General features: G+C 35.0%; 1 protein-coding gene across 1 annotated transcript; it reads right to left on the bottom strand.

Annotated features, from left to right (window-relative positions):
• Positions 1 to 528: 528 nt before the first annotated feature.
• LOC117318495 (circularly permutated Ras protein 1-like) lies at positions 529 to 21,807 on the bottom strand. Its single transcript, XM_033873473.1, has 20 exons — positions 21,643 to 21,807; positions 20,657 to 20,839; positions 20,201 to 20,360; positions 18,694 to 19,036; positions 18,218 to 18,450; positions 17,636 to 17,720; positions 16,823 to 17,026; positions 16,090 to 16,282; positions 14,612 to 14,857; positions 14,376 to 14,492; positions 13,002 to 13,097; positions 12,288 to 12,379; positions 12,003 to 12,126; positions 10,937 to 11,107; positions 4,005 to 4,151; positions 3,377 to 3,562; positions 2,621 to 2,803; positions 2,169 to 2,328; positions 1,194 to 1,481; positions 529 to 642 (listed from the first exon to the last, which is right to left on the bottom strand). Exons 1-19 carry the CDS (start codon positions 21,679 to 21,681, stop codon positions 1,267 to 1,269), a joined length of 3,177 nt encoding a protein of 1,058 aa, XP_033729364.1. The 5' UTR covers positions 21,682 to 21,807; the 3' UTR covers positions 529 to 642; positions 1,194 to 1,266.
• Between the last annotated feature and the right edge of the window lie 397 nt (positions 21,808 to 22,204).

Below are 22,204 nucleotides of genomic sequence, written 5' to 3' on the forward strand. Positions count from 1 at the left end.
CTTAAGCTACATGCAATCTTCAATTTGTTTATATAATATACACAAAAGTGTAAAACTGTTTGTGCAACATTTAAAATGAGTTTTTGTTTTAAATTATCAAAATGTATACTTAGTCTAATTGCATTTTAACCTACATAACTTTGTTGTTTTCGTATAATATCTCCAATATATGTAACTATTCTTTATAACTTTCAAATGCATTTATCGCTTTAAAAATTTGAGTAAAATGTCGATATTCATGTCGCGAACAAATCTCCTTTATTTTCGACCGAAATCCCTTTAAAATAATCAGCAATCTCCTTATTGGTATGGCTAACTATTAAAAAAGTGATAATTCTGGACAAAAAGAAGAAGAGGCTTACTTGTTAGTCAGGGGGTTATTTGTGGATAGTAAATTGTTAAAATTTACCTTGTAGTTCCGGAAGTTTAGTAGCATGATGCATGGATCCGCTAATATCAATACAATAGATGATGTAGCCTTTCCCCGCGTGAAGTTTCTCCTTTTCTCCTGCTGCTCCTGCCTGCTGCCCCACCTCGGGGTCGGAAGGGTCTGGTTGGGACATGATGTAGTCTATTACAGACTCGGTGGGGACCTCCTCTTTCTTGGTGTTTGGTATAATATTCTCTTTCTGGCAAAATTCACTGTAAAATAAAAAAAAAGAATATACCTAGAGATTATATACAGATTAAAAATTGTAAAAAGATAGTGATGAAGCTTTTATTAAAACCCAATACTGAATAACACATTCACATACATATTTGACATATCTCATACTACTATAATTTTGTTTAAAAATTGAACAGATAAAAGCAAATGTAATTTACGAGATTGATTTTAACCGTTCTTATAGATCATTTGACGAATACTGAGCTTTTAGAACCACTAATCTTGAGATAGTTGGAGAATCAAGGATGACGTGAAAAAAGAGCGTATGTGATCGTGATCACTGAAGTTTCTATGATGACATGAAGAGAGCGTATGTGATCGTGATCACTGGAGTTTCTATGATGACATGAAGAGAGCGTATGTGATCGTGATCACTGGAGTTTCTATGATGACATGAAGAGAGCGTATGTGATCGTGATCACTGGAGTTTCTATGATGACATGAAGAGAGCGTATGTGATCGTAACCCTGAAGTATCTACGATTTGGGGAAAAGTCATCTACTGTAATTGACGCTAAACTAATTACCAATTCCATTTGAGGTTTTCGTCATCTTGTACCGTGTTTGAGATTGAGGAGAGGACGGCATCACAGTCGCATTTTACAGGGTCCCCTGTGGCCGTGGCCTGAGGATCATCCAGAGTCTTAGGGAAACAAGAACCACATTACTGGTGGCTTTCTCACACTTCTTCGGTTCCTTGGGGACGGAGCTACCAGAGCTAGATGGGAGTGGTGAAGTGGTCTGACCAGCACCATCGGGTTCATTAGACATAGCTGCTTGCTGTTGCTGAGGAAGCTGTGAGTGTTGCTTTTTATCTATAATGTTTAATATTAAACTGTTATTAAGGTCAATTCTTATCATTTTTATAAGCTGTGTGGTCACCAGCACCTACCATGTATATATCTATATATTTATTTTTATTTTTGGAGTCTTGCTGTAGAATACACATTTTTGATGGAATAGCTCTTTAAAAGTACAAGTTAGAAAGTGCGTGTAGCATTGTACAATAACCAATAAGGTGATTCCCGGAGCCCTCCCGTAGGATACATATTTTAATGGAATAGGCCTAAACTGTAAACCTATGTATGTTGGAGAGCATCTGGCTTTTACAGAGTGAAGACAGGAAAACTCATTTCACCAAATTTAATACCTGAGTGTATGTTTTGCTAAAGATGGAAATGATGTTAACTTTTGAATATACCAGTCATTTAACAATTGTCCTTGACATTGGCCTTCCCCCTAATGATCCTAAAGCTAATTTTGTTCTCCCCAATCATATTACAGAAATGTACGTGACTTAATTGTGTCCATCCAATCATGTTACAATGTTTCCCTCGACCACATTTGATTTGATTGTACATGCATATAAGGTTCAGAATTTGACCTAATTATGTACCCCAGTTACATGTAGCTATATAGTACATACTTACTGAGTTATTGAGATTTGTAGCTTACAAGATTACAGAATTTGACATAATATTCTAATTATATGTAATATATACCAGTTCCAGCTTTCTTATGTTTTTCCCTCAGGCCAGGAATGTTGATATTTTTTCTGTAGGAGTCTTCGATTGTAGGGTCATAACAATCAACAAATTCATTGGTGATATATCGCAGGGTGACCGCTGATTTTCCAACTGCTCCACTCCCTAGGATGACCACCTGACATGTAATATTGTAATGTATGATGAACAAAGCTAAACGTTTACTACATAACTCGAAATTATGTTTTTTTTAGTATTTCTTAGATTACTTACAGTCAAGTGACAAAACAAGTGTCCTATAGTAAATTACACGTCAATGTTTTCTTATTTATCCCTATATTTAAGCTGTATATATATATGTTTACATGGTCAGCTTGAGGACACAATTTTTAACTTCCAAACTCAATGTTGGCACTCAAAATAAAGATTATTGATGAATCAAATAAAGGTATATAACAAACCAGCCATACCTTGTATGAGGGCTGCAATCTAGGAACTTCTTTCACCAGTACTTCAAAAACCTGTGTGATATTTGTTCCGTCTTTGGCGGAAGTCTCCATGAAGGGAATCCCTAGTTTCTGTGCCAATACTTTGCCTTCGTCATGTGAGACATCTCGTGTTGCATCCAAATCAATTTTGTTGCCACATAGAACCTGATTATAAATAGAATGTGTTAAACAAATAAAAGAATAAAAAACATGTAATTTTTGCTACATTGACAAGTTGTATTAAAAAAATAACACACCTTTTCCTGATAATTTCCAAATTATACCCAGGACCAGTTAGGAAATTTGGTAGAGATTCAAATGTATCTATTGTAGAAATGATAAACTCCAGAGAGAGTTAATAAACTTCAACTAACAAACACACAGAGTAGCAGTCGGTCACTTATGATGGTGGGCTTAAAGTGAGCTGGGAATGACCATATCGATGAAACCCTGAAAAGGCCGAATAACTCCTGGTGACATCACAAATAGAATAGACAAATAGATCAATAAATAAATAAATTGACACGTGTAAATGATGTTTTTTCCCATGAAAATTGTTAGAGATTTTGGAATGCTTAAAGGTAAAAAAACAGTTGCTTCAAACCTTTCATACCAGTCAATAGTAAAAACCATTTTCGCTCTATATTCAGACGAATATGTTTGGAAAAATAGTTTAGACTGTTCACTAACAGGCAGGAAAAAGCTGTACATATCATTAATTTCTGAAATTTGGCTCACCGCTGGAACATGGTTATCTCCCTTGATTTTCAGTAACATGTCATAGATCGCCTCCGCCTCCTCAAAGCTTGACCGGTCAGTTATACTATACACCAGGAGAAAAGCATCCCCAGTACGTGTGTACTGATCCCTAACCACAGAATATTCCTCTTGACCGGCTGTGTCCAGGATGTCCAGTATGCATGACTGTTCAACTCAACATAAATGTCAATTAATGACAATTAATTGTTTAATTACTGGTAAGTCACTTAACTCTAAATTTTAGATCAATTGAATACATTAAAAGCTGACCAATTAAATTCAAGAAATGACTCAAAGTTTAGGGTGTGTTTGCTGCGGTTTTACAGCTAGGACAAAGATGTTACAGGTGTTGGTGTTTTTACTGAACAGATATGGGTTTGCTTATTACGAGGTATGAACTAACTCCCAGATTTACATGGTAGGAATTTCAATTGTCTTCTCAAGAAATACTGCTTTAGTCATCAAAATGAAACACGCTCCCAATGTAGCCGGTCCGTCTGAAGGGGGTAATTTACTCAAGTTTGTTCAATCTTTTTCTTTAATTGACCCGCTAGGGTTTATTTCCCCTGAAATATGTACGTTTATATATCCTGTTTGTATGACTCACATCGCCTGTGTCCTGGTCATCCTGTGGTGTTGATGGTACAAGTTCTTTCTGATCTTCCTCAGTGACCATCTCCACATCGTCCTCACCTCCCCCACCAACGTACACCAAATTTCCACCAAACTCCATCATTTTCTTAAGTGTTTTCAGCTAATCGAATCATAATGTAAACACAAGATCGAAGATATTGTAGATTTAAATATTGCACTATTTATTTTTGCATACCAAAGGCATTTATGCTAACAATTTACTTGATATTAATTGCATTAAAACTACACAAACTAATAGTTATCATAGCATACACAGCATTTGAATATATTTGTGTATGTAGCGTTACATATGGGCATATACCATATCTATTTGACCTAATAGGCGTTAAAAAGAAAGAAGAAAAAAAAAAAAAAAAAACCTAGCTAGGTTAACATTCTTTTCGAAGGTAAACTAACATTTCAATTTTGTATGCATGCATTAAAAGTCTTAATCACTCATGGGTTTATAGTTTTTATTTCTAGTGTAACTTGTTAATTAGACGTAAGACAGTATATACTACATACTGCCACGTTCTTATCATCATTATTACACCCTACATGTACTTAACAAATGAAATCATAAAGTTTTATTAGTATTTTTTTTCAGACCCCAGACTTTGGAATATTGCGATATATTTTGACAAAATCACTAGTTTGACGTTATCCATCAAATATACGACAAGATAGACACGTAACTTCCATGGACACTCATTGTAAGGTAAACATAACGTAAGAATATTATTATTATTTCTTTTTTTCGTCAAAATTGAAGATTTATATAGAAAAAAAGAAAAATAAACAGTTATTAATTCGGCACTACAAAAACATTTTATGTCATACGTGTATTGCAATATTAATGCTGATACAGCCGCAACATTTTGTCAACAAAAATAGCACTATGCAGTAAAAGATAACATGATCAGATGGAATTAATCTGTGGGGAACGCTACCCCCAAGTAGACATGAATTAAGTTATATTCAGATAAGGCTCCTCTGGACACTCGAAATAAAACTACATGTAATCATCTTATATATAAGTATATATTGTCATTTCAGGTTTTTATTCAGCGTTTTTATTTGTTTTTCAATTTAAATTTCCAACTCTGGTATATAATTAATGGATAGAGAGAAGTTCAAAAAATAAATATTAAAGTTTAAATACGATTTTTTTTCTTTTAGTCGTTAATTTCACGATATGGTGTCTGTCCAGCGAGACGGACATACGAGTTACCCTGGACACTAAATCGATAGCCGTAACGTTGAGTATCCAGCGAGACTGACATACGAGTTACCCTGGACACTCAATCTACAGCCGTAACGTTGAGTGTCCAGGGAAGTTAACACGGGTTCCGATGGATACTCATAATAAAACAACTTCCAATTCCAATACAATTATCTATGTTTCCTTTTATTTCAATACGAGTTACTTCCCTTCCAGTGTATTAGTAATATCGAAGTGTGCATTAGTTAATTATATGATCGACATGTTACAGAAAAAATATAGCGATATCTCTTTTTATGAATCCCACGTCGTGAATATATCTCCCCGGAACTTCATGATCAAGTGCGAACCGCAGATGTAATGATATAATTAAATTTAGTAATATGCACTCGTCTGATCGAACTATTATTTTGCATGGTGTTATATACTGATGTTATAACTATGTTACAGTAAAAAAATTCTAAAATCTTAATTAACGAATCCCAGGGTGTGTAAAACGTCCATTGATACTCTCTGGACATGCCTTCCTTCCTGGCCACTCATTAGATACACCGCCGTTAACAATGTATCAGATGTACTTGTATTCGACTCTCTATATATTCTTGCACTCCTGTATCATTTATAACTACACTCTTGGATACAAGTACAAAAAAATGTATGTGTTAAAGCAGGTAATGGATCTAGAATCCGGAAAACAAGAGCTATACTTTAGGCAGAGCTCAGCTCATACCTCTGGTCCGGATTTATCTATGTATATACATGTGGACATGTACTGTCTATATATGTCTCTGGTACTGTATACCAACATGTACATGTACCACTTGTTTTACGGGTATCTACTGTACAAAGTAAGAGCTACAGAATTGTTTCTATCACAGTAAACCTTACCTTGCACAAATTCCTTGCTCAGAAGGTTCGTAATATTATTTGTTGTGGTGTTACCTTATGTACGGGTATTTTCCATCGGTCACCGATAAAAATAGACGACGGTAGCGATCGGTAAATACCCAGAAAGAGTACGATTTTTATTGGTTGGTATTATTAGATTGAGTGCGAGCTTGAGCGATAAGCTGTTGTTTGTTTACATCTACCCCGTGTGTTTTCAATAACGGTATATAAACAAAACCTTTGTGTATTGTTAACCGAGAGCAGTGTATATATACGTGTATATATATCTACGTGTACACAAGTGTATAATGTAGGATTGTTACTACATGTATATATCTAAATACCAAACCATGTTATCATGTTCCTGTGCTATGACACAGCATCCATCGTCTGTCAATATTTAATGCATCAAAATTATTACTAGTCGTTCGACTGAAAACATTTTTTTTTTTTTTTTTTTTTTTTTTTAAATCTGGAGCATTATTTGGCAAAGGGGGTTTAATGATGTAAGGCATGGCGTCAATGGGCCCACTCGGCGGGGCACAATAGAGAAAATTGAGGTAAATACTTAAACCTGCCACGTATTATTCAATATACAAGATACAATACATTTTATTTTTTGTCGTATACACGGTAACAGGAACGTCAGCTCTGAAGAGCTATAACTACGGCAAACATATGGAAAATATCACAGTGCGGTTAGCAAAATTATTAATTATAAATATGTACAGCACATAAATAAAATCATGGAGTTACAGGAGTATGATAACAAGAAAGACAATATAGTGAATACTATATTTGATATTAAGAACAGTTGAATTAAGTAGCAAGCATACACCTCATGAAAAGGCATCGAATTGTTAAAAGCACATGGACATACATGTATCCTTCGACAATTGTGTACTTTGTTATTTATCAAATAATTAGCACAATGTATCATATGCACTATGTGTTGGTGATCCAAAGGTAAAGATTTTAATTTCCTGTGGTAGTTGTACTGTGATGAATATTTATAATATGTGTACAATTCGCATCCATGTCTGTAAATACATTGTGATCCAGGTATTCATATCATCTCATAGACGACTTCCACTATTGTCATGTCGGGATATCGGGCCGACCATCACTGCACCATTGGCGTTATAAGCTGCGGGTATTTCTGGCTAGACGATAGGGTGCCGTAGATCGTGAGTTCGAGACCCGGTCAGGGCACGAGTCATAAAGTTGTCTTCTTTCGTCAGTTGTGTTACTATGTATACATATATAATGCTAACATAGGAAAGTGTGAAAATTGACAGGATCAGCAATAATATATACAATCAAATATGCATATCGAGTGTATGGAGCATGATAAATGAAAGGTAAAAAACACATATAAAATGGTTGTATTCAAAATACATATACCTGCAAACTAACTTCACAAGCTGTAAGCTACAGAACAAAAAAACCCAAATAACCAGCAGTGACAAGGTATACTAGCTCTAAATGCGACATTCATAGCATTAGACATCACAAAGCATGGACAATAAAGGAAAGAGAAGGCTAGCGTGAACACAAGGAGAAGTTACAGAGAGAGTCGTTGAGGGTGCGGAACAGTCTGCAGGAAACCGGATAAGAACGTGCTATCCTGAGCTCGCCTCAAAGCGGAAAGACTGTAGTCCATACCTGGTGCTTTTCACTCTACGAGATCTCAGCTTTGTTCCATCATGAGTTTATACGATACATATGTTTGATAAGATCTTGCATGTATGAAAGTGATCAAATTGCCATCTTCAAAACATCTTTGGTAATTAATCTTATGAGTCTCACATGTAGGAAATCCATATTACAGTCAGTTAAGATGTTTATGTAACCCTAGGTAAATACTACCCGCAATATATCGCTCGGCTAGAGAGATCTTTTCTTTAGCTCGATCGGTTGAGTGTAAGACTAGTAAGCCAGAGGTCCCGGGTTCGATCCCTAGCGGAGGCAGTGATTTAAATTAAAATAAATGTATCATGTGCTTTGTTACATTAATAAAATTGGTGGTAGTGTGAGAATCAACAACCAAACTTAGGGTCCTTTCCTGGATCTTTTCCTTACTTAAAGTAATGCGTTTACTACAAAAGTGCCGGGCCAGAGGGAAGTAGTTAAAATTTGACATAATAAAGCACTAGAAGATGGCCATTCTGCTCTGTTTAGATAAACATTTTTCAATTATTTCAAGCAGCTCATTGTTTGGCCCGTTCCCTACACGAGTTAGAAATGTTAGAAAAAGATGGTCGTGTATTACACGTTCTAACATATTTGACATAGCTGGTAAATTACTGATAGGCCTATAGTTGGCCTTGTTTAAGGGGTATTTTTTTGAAGACAGGAATCACTTGTGCCCGCTTTAGAACGTTAGGAAAAGAATCTTTTTCAATGCAATTGTTTTTGAAAAAAAATAGTATGTTTGTTTTTTCGAAAATTGGAGCTAAAAAAAGTTTGCTCCTTAAAGATTACATACTTTAAAAAGATTGAAAGAATCCAAAATTGTTTTTAATATCTTATACATGTGTAATTTATAAATTTATTCATAATTATGTATTCATAATTATTGTGTGAAATCCATTCTTACAATAGCACAATAAACGTGGTTGTGATGTATTCAATTGTTGTTTTGTTTCAGTCTGTTAATACTTAATATATAGTATTGCTTTATTTTACTACACTTATTGATCACACTAAAAATGCTTAATTATCTCCCTTTACTAAGTCGGCAATCAAGATATTTTGCTGATATTTGACATGCATTAAATCTATATCCTTCTTATCAATTAAAAGATGGACTGCTGTACAGGATGAATGATCAAATTTTATAAACTGATATAGAGTGCAACGGGTGATGAAATCACAAATAATAACACTTTATTTTCAAACGAATGAAATATTCACAATGCCATTGGATAATTAAAAAAAAAATTTGAAAAGTTCAAATGGAAGTAAAAATATTAAAGAGTTATTAAACCTCAATATAGCGGATATGAAAAAAAAGGTTGTTGCTGTTTGTTTGTCAAGCCCCTCTTTACATTTTCGACCGATCTTTGCCAACCAATCACACAAGTAAGCAAATATAATACTTATATAAAACAGTGTCGAGTTACTATGGAGTCAGGAGTTGGTATACCAAGTATGTGTACTACCTGGATGACTACGGACTACACTTCAGTGATATGGTGGAACCTCGTTATCTTGAAATCAGTGCGAAAATGAAAAAAAAAACCCAAACAACTTCGAGTTACCTTTGAGTATTCGTTTTAAAAAATATGATTATATATAATTGAATCGTTACAACATTGTCAATTATTTTATAATTATGTAAAGATATGTTCCCTGTCTCTGAGTTTTACATATAAATGGTTTCTCGAGTTTTGATCATGTCATTACTATAAAGTAATGATACCTTACTTAGGTGTCACAACTCAACTGCAGTATGGATACAATCTCTCAAATCAAAATGAAATATTTAAAAACAGTTTTTATTTCGGTAAAACAATTTGAACAAGTGAAAAACTTAACATCACATAAAACATTTCATTTTAGGGCAACATACATAATGATTCAGTATAGGTTAAAATTTAATTACAAATCATCAGTCATCAGAAAATAAAAATCTACATTTCTACGAAAATAATCTAAATTGCAAAGGTTATATTTACAAGTAATATTATTTGTATCAAACGTTATAAACATAGATATAAAATATAAGAAAGAAAAAAATAAATAAAAAAAGAGTAAAAGATAAAAATGATCGTTATATTCAGATAATTAAACCTGTTGTTTACTTGTGTATGACAAACAGACATGAAACTCAAAACCGAAATTCTGCACAAACTTAAAAAATATATATAGAATTAATAGTAAATACACAACATATGAAACGCTAAATCAAACATATTACTTGGTTCTGTGTCATTTTTCTATAAAGAGATGAGTTAGTTCATTTTTTTAATAATTTTATTGGTAAATAAGATGAAAGCGTGTTTATCTTATTTTTCATTATCCATTTAAATATAAGCTGCTTCAAAATGTGGGAAACAATGATTTATCATAGTTCAAAATGAAAGATATAACTTAAGAAAGGTTTGTTGGTGATGTTTTTTTCCAAAAGAAGGACAATGAGGCAGATGTATATTTTACTCTACCAGAAGAAATATTCAACATTAACAAATATTAAATACATCGATTGTGATTTCTAAGGTTTTAAACAAAATAAACTGTCCACCAATGTCCTTTCATCAATAGAGACCAGTCATCTTATAGTATGTACTGTTCACTCACAGACACAGGTCAAGATGCATAGAAGGGTTCATTTCGGTATTTCTCGGGGGGAAGGGGGAGAGGGTATTCATGACATTTAAATGACAAATGTATATCTTAGAGCCCCATATAAAATGTACTATATCATACATAGAATAAATTAAGCAAAAAAAAATGTATAATATACTTCTGCTATCGACCAGTTCAGTCATTGATATTTATATGACCCATGGTCAACACTGTCCAAGACTTCTAATGTTGACCTATTCAGCCATTGCTATGTATACGGCCAGCAGTCAACACTGTCCAAGACCTCTACTACTGTCGACCAGTTCAGTGATTGTAATTATATGACCCACGGTCAACACTGCCAAAGACTTCTATTGTCGACCAGTTCAGTCACTATTATTTATGTGGTCCACGGTAAACACTGTCCAAGACTTGTAATATTTAACCAAACTGTACCTTGTCTCTGGTGTGAAGACCTGTGTATAATCTTAGGATGACGCTACTTAAGACTGATATTGGTAATATTGTTGACGAACATTATCGTCGGTCGTCTGCCTTTTCATTGCCATTCCATGCTTTTTGGAGTTAGACGCCCCAGCATACCTGGAATGTGATTGCCTCATCATATGACTGTACATCCTGGACGACATGTCCGAACCTTTCCCAGTGTGTTGGTACTGTAAGTAAGAAATAAGCATCAATGCATATGTGAGCACAGAATTTATTATTACGTATTATATATAGTTTTATTGTATTTTTGCCAGTGAAATATAAAAAAGTATCAAACTGTTAAACTTATATTTCACTGCAGCGATGTGCTGTGAAGATAAAAGATTTTTCAGTGAAAATAGTGAAAATATAAGCTTTGCAGTGAAAGTATAAGTCTTTCGTTTTTGACCAATGAGAGCGAACCTTTGTATTGACCTTATTGCAACTGTTCGATTTTTCCAGTCGAAGCGAAGATAAATATATGGGTTATTTTGCTGTATTTCTGAAATATTCAGAGTAGTTTTCGACAGAATTTTGACCTGACGTTAATTTTTCATGCACATATTCTTCGATACCGGCAGAAACGCTTAGATTGCGTTGATCAGTCCTTTCAAAATGTTGCACTCAAGTTGACGTGTAGAAACGTCACAAAGAGACGATGTCAGGATTATGATACTGATTCTCCCACTTTTGACACTATTGATTTTTCGATGTTTTAAATTTTTTAGCATAAAAAAATCAATAAAAAGAAAATTGAAGGGTTTCCCGTTGAATATAACACACATTTCACTCGTATGACAGAATATTCCGATAGTTTTCACTCGTGCTTCATACTCTTGAAACTATTGATATTCTCTCATACTTAGTGAATTATAAGTTATATTCAACGGGAAACCATTAAATATCCTCTATATATACTTAAGATTATTGCCGAAATTTGGTACAATAAAAGTGTCATTAAAAGTCAACATACAATAGATATATGTACTACAATTTATGGTAACATTGACTTGAAGTAATAGGATTGTAACGATATATAAAACGATTCACTGAGATCTGTGTTCATGGAACAATAACACTTACATAGTTACTCAGTCGTCTGTTGAGGTCCTGGTGGAGTTCAGCACATTCTGTCCTGAAGTTGTATCTCTCCTCCTTCTGTTCGTCAGAGTTACATGCCTTGTTGAACATTCTGTTCACGGAGGTCCTGTTCAGAAAATTAGTTCATGCATTAGTTGCAGACAACGGTCAGTCCGATAACACTTTACTGTTCATGTTTTAGCCCAGCAATGAAAAAATGGTGATAAAACTTCATCAGCAAATTGGTAGAAGATGTTTAAAGTTACGTTGAATGATAAGACTACTTACAATCTATCTCTTGCCTGTGCCACTTTTCCCTTGGAAGCTAAATCAGCTGTTTTCTGTGCCGTAGCCAGACCCACCACGGCAACATTCATCTCCTGATAGTAAATGCATACAATACAACTAGCCAATCAAATGTATTGAATCGTAAACCTGCTTATATTTCAGTTTTTATGGAAAACCAAGCCCATTTAATTTAGTTCTATTACAAATACTTTCGGATCTGCATCTCAGTCCATATGAATGTCTATCCAAGGATGGTTTACACCAAATCCCCACAATCTGGGGATTATATCAGTAAAATATGAGTTGATATCCAGTGCTTTATTCCAAGTATATTTGTGTTCTTTTGAATCTCTCCCACCTACGGTTGCTTCCAATCAATTAAGTTGGAATTCTAATCAGGAAGTTAAGATGAATAAGACGTTTGAAAAAATTGTTGACATGCAGATAGATGATGGGTGACATGGTGTGTCATAAGCTCACCTTGGTCCCTCCGACTAAAAATAGTAAGCTAAACGTGATAAGATCTCTCACAACGTTAACAATGATTTTTTTTACACTCGGTGAAATGAGTGAAAGGGCTTATTTGGGGTAAATAGGATTAAGTTTTTACTCTTTGGAGGAGGCTTACGTGAGAATAAATACTGTATACTGATAATACCATATACATGTAGATATATCTTTATCTATACAAGTCAACACCCTGGTACAACTCACCTCCTCCATCTTAGCTCGGTCCTTTGTGACATTCATGGACTTACTGATGACTCTCAACATTTTACGTCCATCTTTCATTGTAAAGCTTACACGAACCTAAAATTAAGCTACATGGTTAAACAATATCATTCATCAAACTGCAGATGTGAAATCATATAACTAGAATGAACAGATGATAAATTCATGGATCATCTAGTTCTACCCATTTATCAAACATATTCTTTGGTAACAATGTGAATGAATTTAGTAGGTTATACCATCGCCGAATCAGAAGTGACCATACATGAGAAGTAGTGCAGGAGATACATCCCAGAAAAAAACTTTTTATTTGACTTGGGTCAAAGGCAGGTCAGAGTGACTCACTTCTTCACTTATAATTAGGACATATGCCCCAAACATGAATACATGAATTTTCATTACCACGTGGTGCAGTAGATAGAGTCCGGATAAGAAAAAATGTAAAACAATAGTCCCCCAGTTCCCAGTGTGGGAGAATAATTAGACAGACTAATTTCATTTGCAATTACACAAAAGCCAACAATTACATCCCCTTTGTCAACTCCTAAATCACATTAAAACATGTATATTGAAGAGTTGAATCTCCGCTTAAATACAGTAGGTAATCTGTCATCAAAATAAACAATCATTTGTGAAAGGAATTTGAATGCCTCGATTTTTTCCACAACCTAAAACCTGGAATCACTCACTTATATTTACTGGTGTCATCAGTAAGTATAAACACATACCGAATCCCACAGTAAAGTACTGATTCCCTCAATACACAAACTGATTCCCTCACAACACAAACCGATTCCCTCAATACACAAACTGATTCCCTCAATACACAAACTGATTCCCTCAATACACAAACTGATTCCCTCAATACATAAACTGATTCCCTCACAACACAAACTGATTCCCTCAATACACAAAATGATTCCCTCAATACACCAACTGATTCCCTCAATACACAAACTGATTCCCTCACAACACAAACTGATTCCCTCAATACACAAACTGATTCCCTCAATACACAAAATGATTCCCTCAATACACAAACTGATTCCCTCAATACACAAACTGATTCCCTCACAACACAAACTGATTCCCTCAATACACAAACTGATTCCCTCAATACACAAACTGATTCCCTCAATACATAAACTGATTCCCTCAATACATAAACTGATTCCCACAATACACAAACTGATCCCCACAATACACAAACTGATTACTTTTAAACATTTAGCTATAATAATGTATATTAAATGAGTAAATAATAGATTTGTGCTTATGATGTTCTCATGGTGAATCATAGAAGCAGACACAAAGGTCGTATGTGACACAACTAACACTATTATAAAGAAAACTTACCTGGAAGGGGAGACAATCCACTTCCAAATCCTTGTCCGTATTTTTTCGTCTGAAAAAGAATGTAACATCTGTGTCTCTGGTGGCATTACCAACTTCCTTAGTGATACGACTGCTGCCCTGTAACATATATTCATTATACAGAATTTTCTGCTTATAATTAATCAGCAATACATACGATTTGCGATGTCTTAATTTTCTGGGCAAACTGAAAATCATTCCTGAATATGTTCTCTAACCTTTGGGAAGTCGTCGTCATCCACCTCAAGCTCAGGGTGAAGATGGAAATCCACGCTCACTGATGTTGCCACGATGAAGTTTTGGGAAATCAGACGTAACTGTCTCATAATCTCAAGAGGGTCAAGGACATCAACATTCCCGCCAGAAATATTGGCACAAGGAGACACATTCTCAAGTCCAACAGGTTCTCCGTCAACAGCCAGGATAGAAACAACTATTCCACTCTCTTTAGCGTAGTTACCGACCTACAAGTAGACAACAATTTATCCCCTTGATCAATACGATAATCTCTCTTCTATTTCAATGGAAAATATGGTATTCGAAAACCCTTGGGTAGCTATTTTTGTTTGCCCGGGTAATTTTGAAGTAGGATCTCCATATAGTAGCTAGCAACTACCTCACTTAAAAACACACAAGAGCCCCCCGTTGCATATCATTTAGAGCATTAAAAGTAAAGTGTCTTGCCCATGAGCACACAGACAGTTCTTTTTTTCATCTTCCTAAGAAACTGCAAACTATTAAGCATCAATTTATACACCTCGGATCTTTACCCGTTACGTAGGCCAGTGCTTAAACTGTCTGAGCTTTTGCGGCCCCTTGGCTAGCGAAGTTGATAACAAGCAGTATTGGCATAGTTATTTAACAATGAGACCAGCACAAATATTACTCGTTTGAAAAATGTTATGCTGTAATTAATCAAATTTTTTGTCTTAATGCTGCAGTCCAGAATCCATTGAAAACCCTAACAATACTGATCACATCTGTGTATATTTCATATCATAACAAGAGATTTACGAGGGTTCCTGGCACTCACCATTAAATCTTTGATGAACTTTAATGGAATGAAAACAAGTAAGCCTACGTATGAAATTAAAGGTTTTTGGTTTTGTTTTGTTTATTGCTGTTTAACATCCTGAATAACTCATATCTTTTAAGGACGGCCTCCGGTACGTGCGACATGCATGCGTGTGGTGAGTGTGTATGTGTGTTTTGGGAGGCTGCGGTTTATGGTATAATAGAAAAGTTTTCGGGGATTAGAAAAAAACAATGCTTAAACTTCAACTATAAACAATTAAGCTTTCTGGATCAGACTCAAAATCAAATGGGCCCAACTAGGGACAATTGGAGACCTACATATGAAGCTTGAAGATTTATGAATCAGAAATTCTGGATCAGACTTAAAATAAAACTAAAACACTGCTGTCTTTTGGCTGCTTCACAAAGGAGCAAAACCCATATTCCGCCTTCATGAATATTGCGCTTATTTGCAAAGACTTACGATGAAAAAACACAAAATGCAGATAAGCAGATTCTACTGTTCTTTTATATCAAGCTTTCTGATAAAACTTACACAGTGACTGATATTCAAAGTTTTCATTGTTATTGTTACAAAATAGTGTAATCTTTCACTTGACTTTGAAATAGTGTGATTTTATAACTTGAAAACCGTTTACTTTGATAGAATACTATGTCTTACCATGGTGTAGAAATCCTTACAACTAGTGTCTGAGCTTTCCATACTACCGACGCCAATATTTGGTGCACCATCAGTACACAATACAACCTCTGAACCGTTGGTTCCAGTAACCATGCCGATAGCTGTTGCTAGCGCTGGTCCGAGGGCTGTTGCATCCCTTGTACACATGCTAGTGATTTTCTCTGTAATGTCACTGCATTGTGGAAAATTATTATCACAATCATTCCTTTAATATCACATACAAATTACTACCTATAATATCACATACAAATTACTTCCTATAATATCAAAATTACCGGTATTTACTTTACTACAGCAATTCTTTCCTCAGATTACCAGGCTTGATACAAAGTTCTGCTATTTACGAGGTAAATCAAAGTCCGCACAATCCTAAATATTTCAAACCCGTGTAATGAATTTTTGATATATGAAAATATATCATGTTGTCCATTAGTTTTATTCGCAATAATTTCCTATTATTTTACAAACATCACCCATACTATTACCATGATTTAATATTTATTTAAATTATTTCTTTTAATTTGCAAACTATCATTCATACTATTAAAATAATTTAAAATTTCCTAAACATGATATAGTCACTCCTTTTCCTTTTATTATTCTGAGCGTACGAATGTGATAGGAACTTATTCGTAGCTTTCTCTCAGGGTACGAATGTGTGAGGAACTTACTTGTCACTTTCTTTCAGGGTACGAATATGTGAGGAACTTACTCATAACTTTCTCCCAGGGTACGGATGTCCATTTGCTGGGCATATTGCTGGCCACTACTTATAAGATTGTCAAATGAGTAACTAATGTTGCTATCGACCTGGAATGGTTCCTGACTTCCATCCCCTATGATGGTCACGTCTGTGGCGAATTGTATCAGGATCACTCGCCTGTCTGGGTTTTCCAGCTTCAGTCGCTCAAGTTGTCTGTTCATAAGCAAATACATTAAAATATCAGACATACATGGCCAGAAATATTTAATATCGCAAAGAATGAAAACGGAATTCCTAATAATTAGTATTCACTTTTATAACACCAACTCTAAATGTTTCACAGAAATACTAAATGACGATATAACTTAGTTGTGAAGTTCCATAGGGATGATTATTTTTTTCTTATGAAGTGTCCATGTGGACAAAAATTATTTTATTTGGAAAATGTCCATGAGGATATTCTGTAGTTAGAAAGTGTTCATGAAGGTACTATCTATTTGGGAGGTGTTCATGTGGATATTCTTTAACTGGGGAAGTCCATGATGATAATCTGTAGTTGGGATGTATTCAATTACATTCCGAACAAACATACATACCATATTTATCTACAAATAAGACCCCGTCCAAAAATTATTCCCTTTTTCAATTTTGCAGAATTTTACTCACAAAATACCAGTAGAATACAAATTTTTCAGAAATAAGCCTGCACCTAGATTTGATACTTTTACACTAGGAAGGGGAACTAATCTGGATGAATTATATATACAATTTATACATGTATATATCTAATGGGAATTTCATTGGCAGACTTGCATTCTTTACCTTTTCAACGCCTCCTTTATTGCATCCAACCTTGTTACCTGAGTGTCGAAGTCGGATGACTGAGTTCTGGCTTTCTTCCATGCGACTACCGAAATAAGGTACATACTTATATTAATAGATTAATATTTGAACTGCAAATGGTTATTTTTTCCAAATGATAATTTCCAATTAAATTATTCAAATATTGGATTCAATATAACGTATTACTTACAATCATAGTTAAATGATAGCTATATATAAATGGTTAAATTTAGTGACTTAAAATCTGGTGTCTAAGGGTGAATGACCAGGCAGGTATTTGATGAGGACATGTTGTCACTCAATAAAATTTCGTTTACACAAGTAAATTATGTTTATTGAAATTGTCGCAATTGATATCATTGCCTATTCAAAAGCTGCTGTACTTATCCTCAGATAAGCTCCCTCCTCTAGTAAAAAAGTCCCCCGAAGTGTATTCAAGTTAAGTGAGGCCTTATTTGTGAACAACGATTTTCAGCTTATTGTTTTTAAATTGATTTGAAGAATGAAGGGACGCATTTGTGAGCAAGGCATCATCTGTGGATAGTAAAATGTAGAACTTACCTTGTAATTCTGGAAGTTCAGCTGTAAAACTCATGGATCCGCTTATGTCAATACAATAGATGGTGTAGCCTTTCCCCATATGTAGCTTCTCCTTTTCTTTGGCTGCTTCTGCCTGCTGCCCCACCTCGGGGTCGGAAGGGGCCGGTGGGGACATGATGTAGTCTATTACAGACTCGGTGGGAACCTCCTCTTTCTTGGTGTTTGGTATAATATTCTTTTTCTGGCAAAATTCACTTTGAAATGGAAATTACAAGGATATAAATACAGATTTCATTTCACCAAAAAGCGCTTATAATATGGTTTTATATTTGAACGATTTACAGGCAAGATAAATGAAAATGTATGTTATATAAATATTTGCCCAGCGAAATAAACAACTACAGGATGTCATTTTTGTTTTTAAATATTATCTGTATAAAATGATAAAGATTTGATTAAAAGCATGAAATCTATTGTTATTGACTCTGAACTATTACCAATTCCATTTGAGGTTTTCGTCATCTTGTACCGTGTTTGAGATTGAGGAGAGGACGGCATCACAGTCACATTTTACAGGGTCCCCTGTGGCCGTGGCCTGAGGATCATCCAGAGTCTTTAGGGAAACAAGAACCACATTACTGGTGGCTTTCTCACACTTCTTGGGCTCAGCAGGAGCCGAGGTCACTCTCTTCTGACCAGAGGCATACCCAAATGTGAAGCTAAGCAAACGTTTAAATTGGTAAAATATTCCAGAGTCGTCCAGGCTACTGCTGACACTACGAGGTTCATTAGATGTAGCTGCCTGTTGTTGCGGAGGACGCTTTGACTGCGGCCTTTTGTCTGTAAAGTTTAATAGTTACCTGTTATCAAAGGTTATTTTTAGTAAATCTATTCCCAATTGGAGGACTCCATGCATCCATAGCGTCCATAGAAGTGATTTAAATCAAACATTATCGTTTTACCAGCTGTGTTGTCTCCAACACCTTCCATATATGGAATTTGTTTGTTTCTGGAGTCCTTTTGTAGGCCAAACATTATATTTGAATAACTCTTAGATACAATAGAGAAAGTATGTATGACAATGTACAATAGCATTTATTCACTCCTGTTGGTGAAGCCCTAGTAGGATACATATTTTACTAGAATAGCTCTAAACTGTAAACCCTATGTAGATTTGGGATTTTTACACTGTGTAGGCAGGGAATTTGTTTTATCAAAATTAATTCCTAGTCAAAAACATGTCTTGTAAAAAGCTGGAAGTGATGAGTTTCGATCATGTCAGTCATTTCCGAACTGTCCCTGACAGTGTCCTCACCCCAATTATCCTAAAACCAATTAAGTACAGTGATTTCCTTATCCTGATTTGATTCCTTAAGTTATATACATATACGTTTTCAAAACTTCACTTAAAATGTATATCTAAAATAGTTTTTTTTTTCAATTTAAGCACAGTTAACTCCTCTAGTCTTGTGACTTTGAAATAAGTTAATGTCATTCATTTGAACAAGTTTTTGATTTTCTTTGTTTATGCAGGGTTTATTTAATTTTCAGGCTGGGTCTACTTGTAGTAGTTGCTGATTACCACACTGAACATCTTATTGGATGCCAGTTTCATGCCATCAGGAGCAATTAAGACAAAGTTTATTACACAACAACGACAGCAAAGAACAACTTCGACACGGGTAGTGAGCTTCGACCAACGCACATCAGATCTCGACCCTATGTTACTTGTTCTGTGTTCTAACTGACTGTACTATCACGATCCTATATGTCTATTAAATGTAGATCAAGGTAATTCATTTTAACAAAATTGGTAGCAACAACATTGTACAAGCCAAATAGCAGGTATTTGGGCTTGAAAGTTGTTTAAGGGGCGAAATCGATGCTAGACAGATACCGGAGTTGCACCACGAGAGAAGCTGGTAAGCTCACCTATCCCTCGCGCAGTTGAGCTATAAAATGTACAGAACGTGTCCTAAATCCCTCATTACATGTAATACGTACCAGTTCCGGCTTTCCGATGTTTTTCTCTCAGGCCAGGAATTTTGACATTTTTCCTGTAGGAGTCTTCGATTGTAGGGTCATAACAATCCACAAAAGTATTGGTGATATATCGCACAGTGACCGCTGATTTTCCAACTGCTCCACTCCCTAGGATGACCACCTGACATGTAATATTTTAATGTAAGATAAACCGAGCTAATCCTTTACTAAATAACTTGAAATAATACTTTTTAAGTATTTCTTAGAAGAATTAGAGACAAGTGACGGAACAAGCTGTATTGTCCTTCAGTAGAAGGCACGCCAATGTTTTCTTATTTAGCCCCAGATTTTAACCTGTACATACACATGTATACTGTAAGTTTGATTGAAGAATTTTTAAATTCCAAGCCGAATGTTGCCACTCAAAATATAGATTACTGATGAATCAAATACAGTTATATAACGAACCCTTCATACCTTGTATGAGGGCTGCAATCTGGGAACTTCTTTCACCAGTACTTCAAAAGCTTCTGTGATATTTGTTCCATCTTTGGCGGAGGTCTCCATGAATGGAATCCCTAATTTCTGAGCCAATACTTTGCCTTCGTCATGTGAGACATCTCTGGTTGCATCCAGATCAAGTTTGTTGCCACACAGAACCTGATTATAAATACAAACACTGTATTAGATAAATAGAGGTTACACAACGAGTGGTTGTTGGATATGGAATTTATTTCACACGAGTAAGTTATTTTTTAAAAGTTACAAAAGACACGAGCTTTAGCGAGTGTTTTTTTGCAACTTTTAAAAAATAACTTACGAGTGTGAAATAAATTCCATATCCAACAATTTCGAGTCGTGTGACCTGTTTCTACCACAATACTATCGGCTTGAATCAAAGAGAAACGTGGCCAAGTATAATTTCGCGTATGCAAATAAAGTGTACCGGTGACGTCCGGGACCCGGTGATGTGACGTCATTAGATTATTGAAGACGTCAATAACAATTGCAGCTTGGGTCAAAGTTCACCGTATTAGCCAATCAAAATGCGTACAGAGTTTATACCACGTGTGGTTGAATAACACGGTATTGTGGTAGAAACAGATTTACACAAGATGTACTTTTCGCCTTTTAACAAATATCAATACATCAATAATTGTACGAAATATTTTACTGTTTTTACAGTGTATCATTTATTTCTCAGAGTCAAGGAATAAACCCAGGTTGATGTTATTACACTTTATACATTCAAATATATCAATTGTCAACAAATTGCTAAAGCGAAAACTGAATTAAAATTAATAATAAGAAAACCAACATAACAAAACAAAGCACAAATTGACCTCACACAATATCGAAGGGAAAATCGCTACAAAATCTTACAAGCCTGTCAACCGTTTTGACTGTTGACCAATAGGCAGAAAACACCTGTATATATTATCAATTGATGAAATTTGGCTCACCGCTGGAACATGGTTATCTCCCTTGATTTTCAGTAACATGTCATAGATCGCCTCCGCCTCCTCAAAGCTTGACCGGTCAGTTATACTATACACCAGGAGAAACGCATCCCCAGTACGTGTGTACTGATCCCTAACCACAGAATATTCCTCTTGACCGGCTGTGTCCAGGATGTCCAGCAAGTATGACTGACCGACACAATGCATATATTTAGTAAATAACTTATTTTTTAATTACTGATATGCCATTTAATTTAAAACTTTAAATCAACAGAATTCTTTAAAGAAAACTATTGGAACTATAAACGTACGTGCGTTGATATCTGTATATATCTAACCAAATATTGATCAATTCAATACAGGAAATGACAAAAAAACGTATTAGACTGATTGCGAATTCCTATGAATTATATTTAGATTGATGAATCGTGAATTGTTATAGAAAATATTTTGACATCCAAAACTTGAAATCACTGGGAAACTGATGAAAGTATGACCATTTTTAATAAGGAGTGCACTTACTCAAACCACACCCTATAAATAACTGCTCCGCTAATAAAGCTTA

Source organism: Pecten maximus, unplaced genomic scaffold, assembly GCF_902652985.1.
Source record: "Pecten maximus unplaced genomic scaffold, xPecMax1.1, whole genome shotgun sequence".
NCBI lineage: Eukaryota > Metazoa > Mollusca > Bivalvia > Pectinida > Pectinidae > Pecten > Pecten maximus.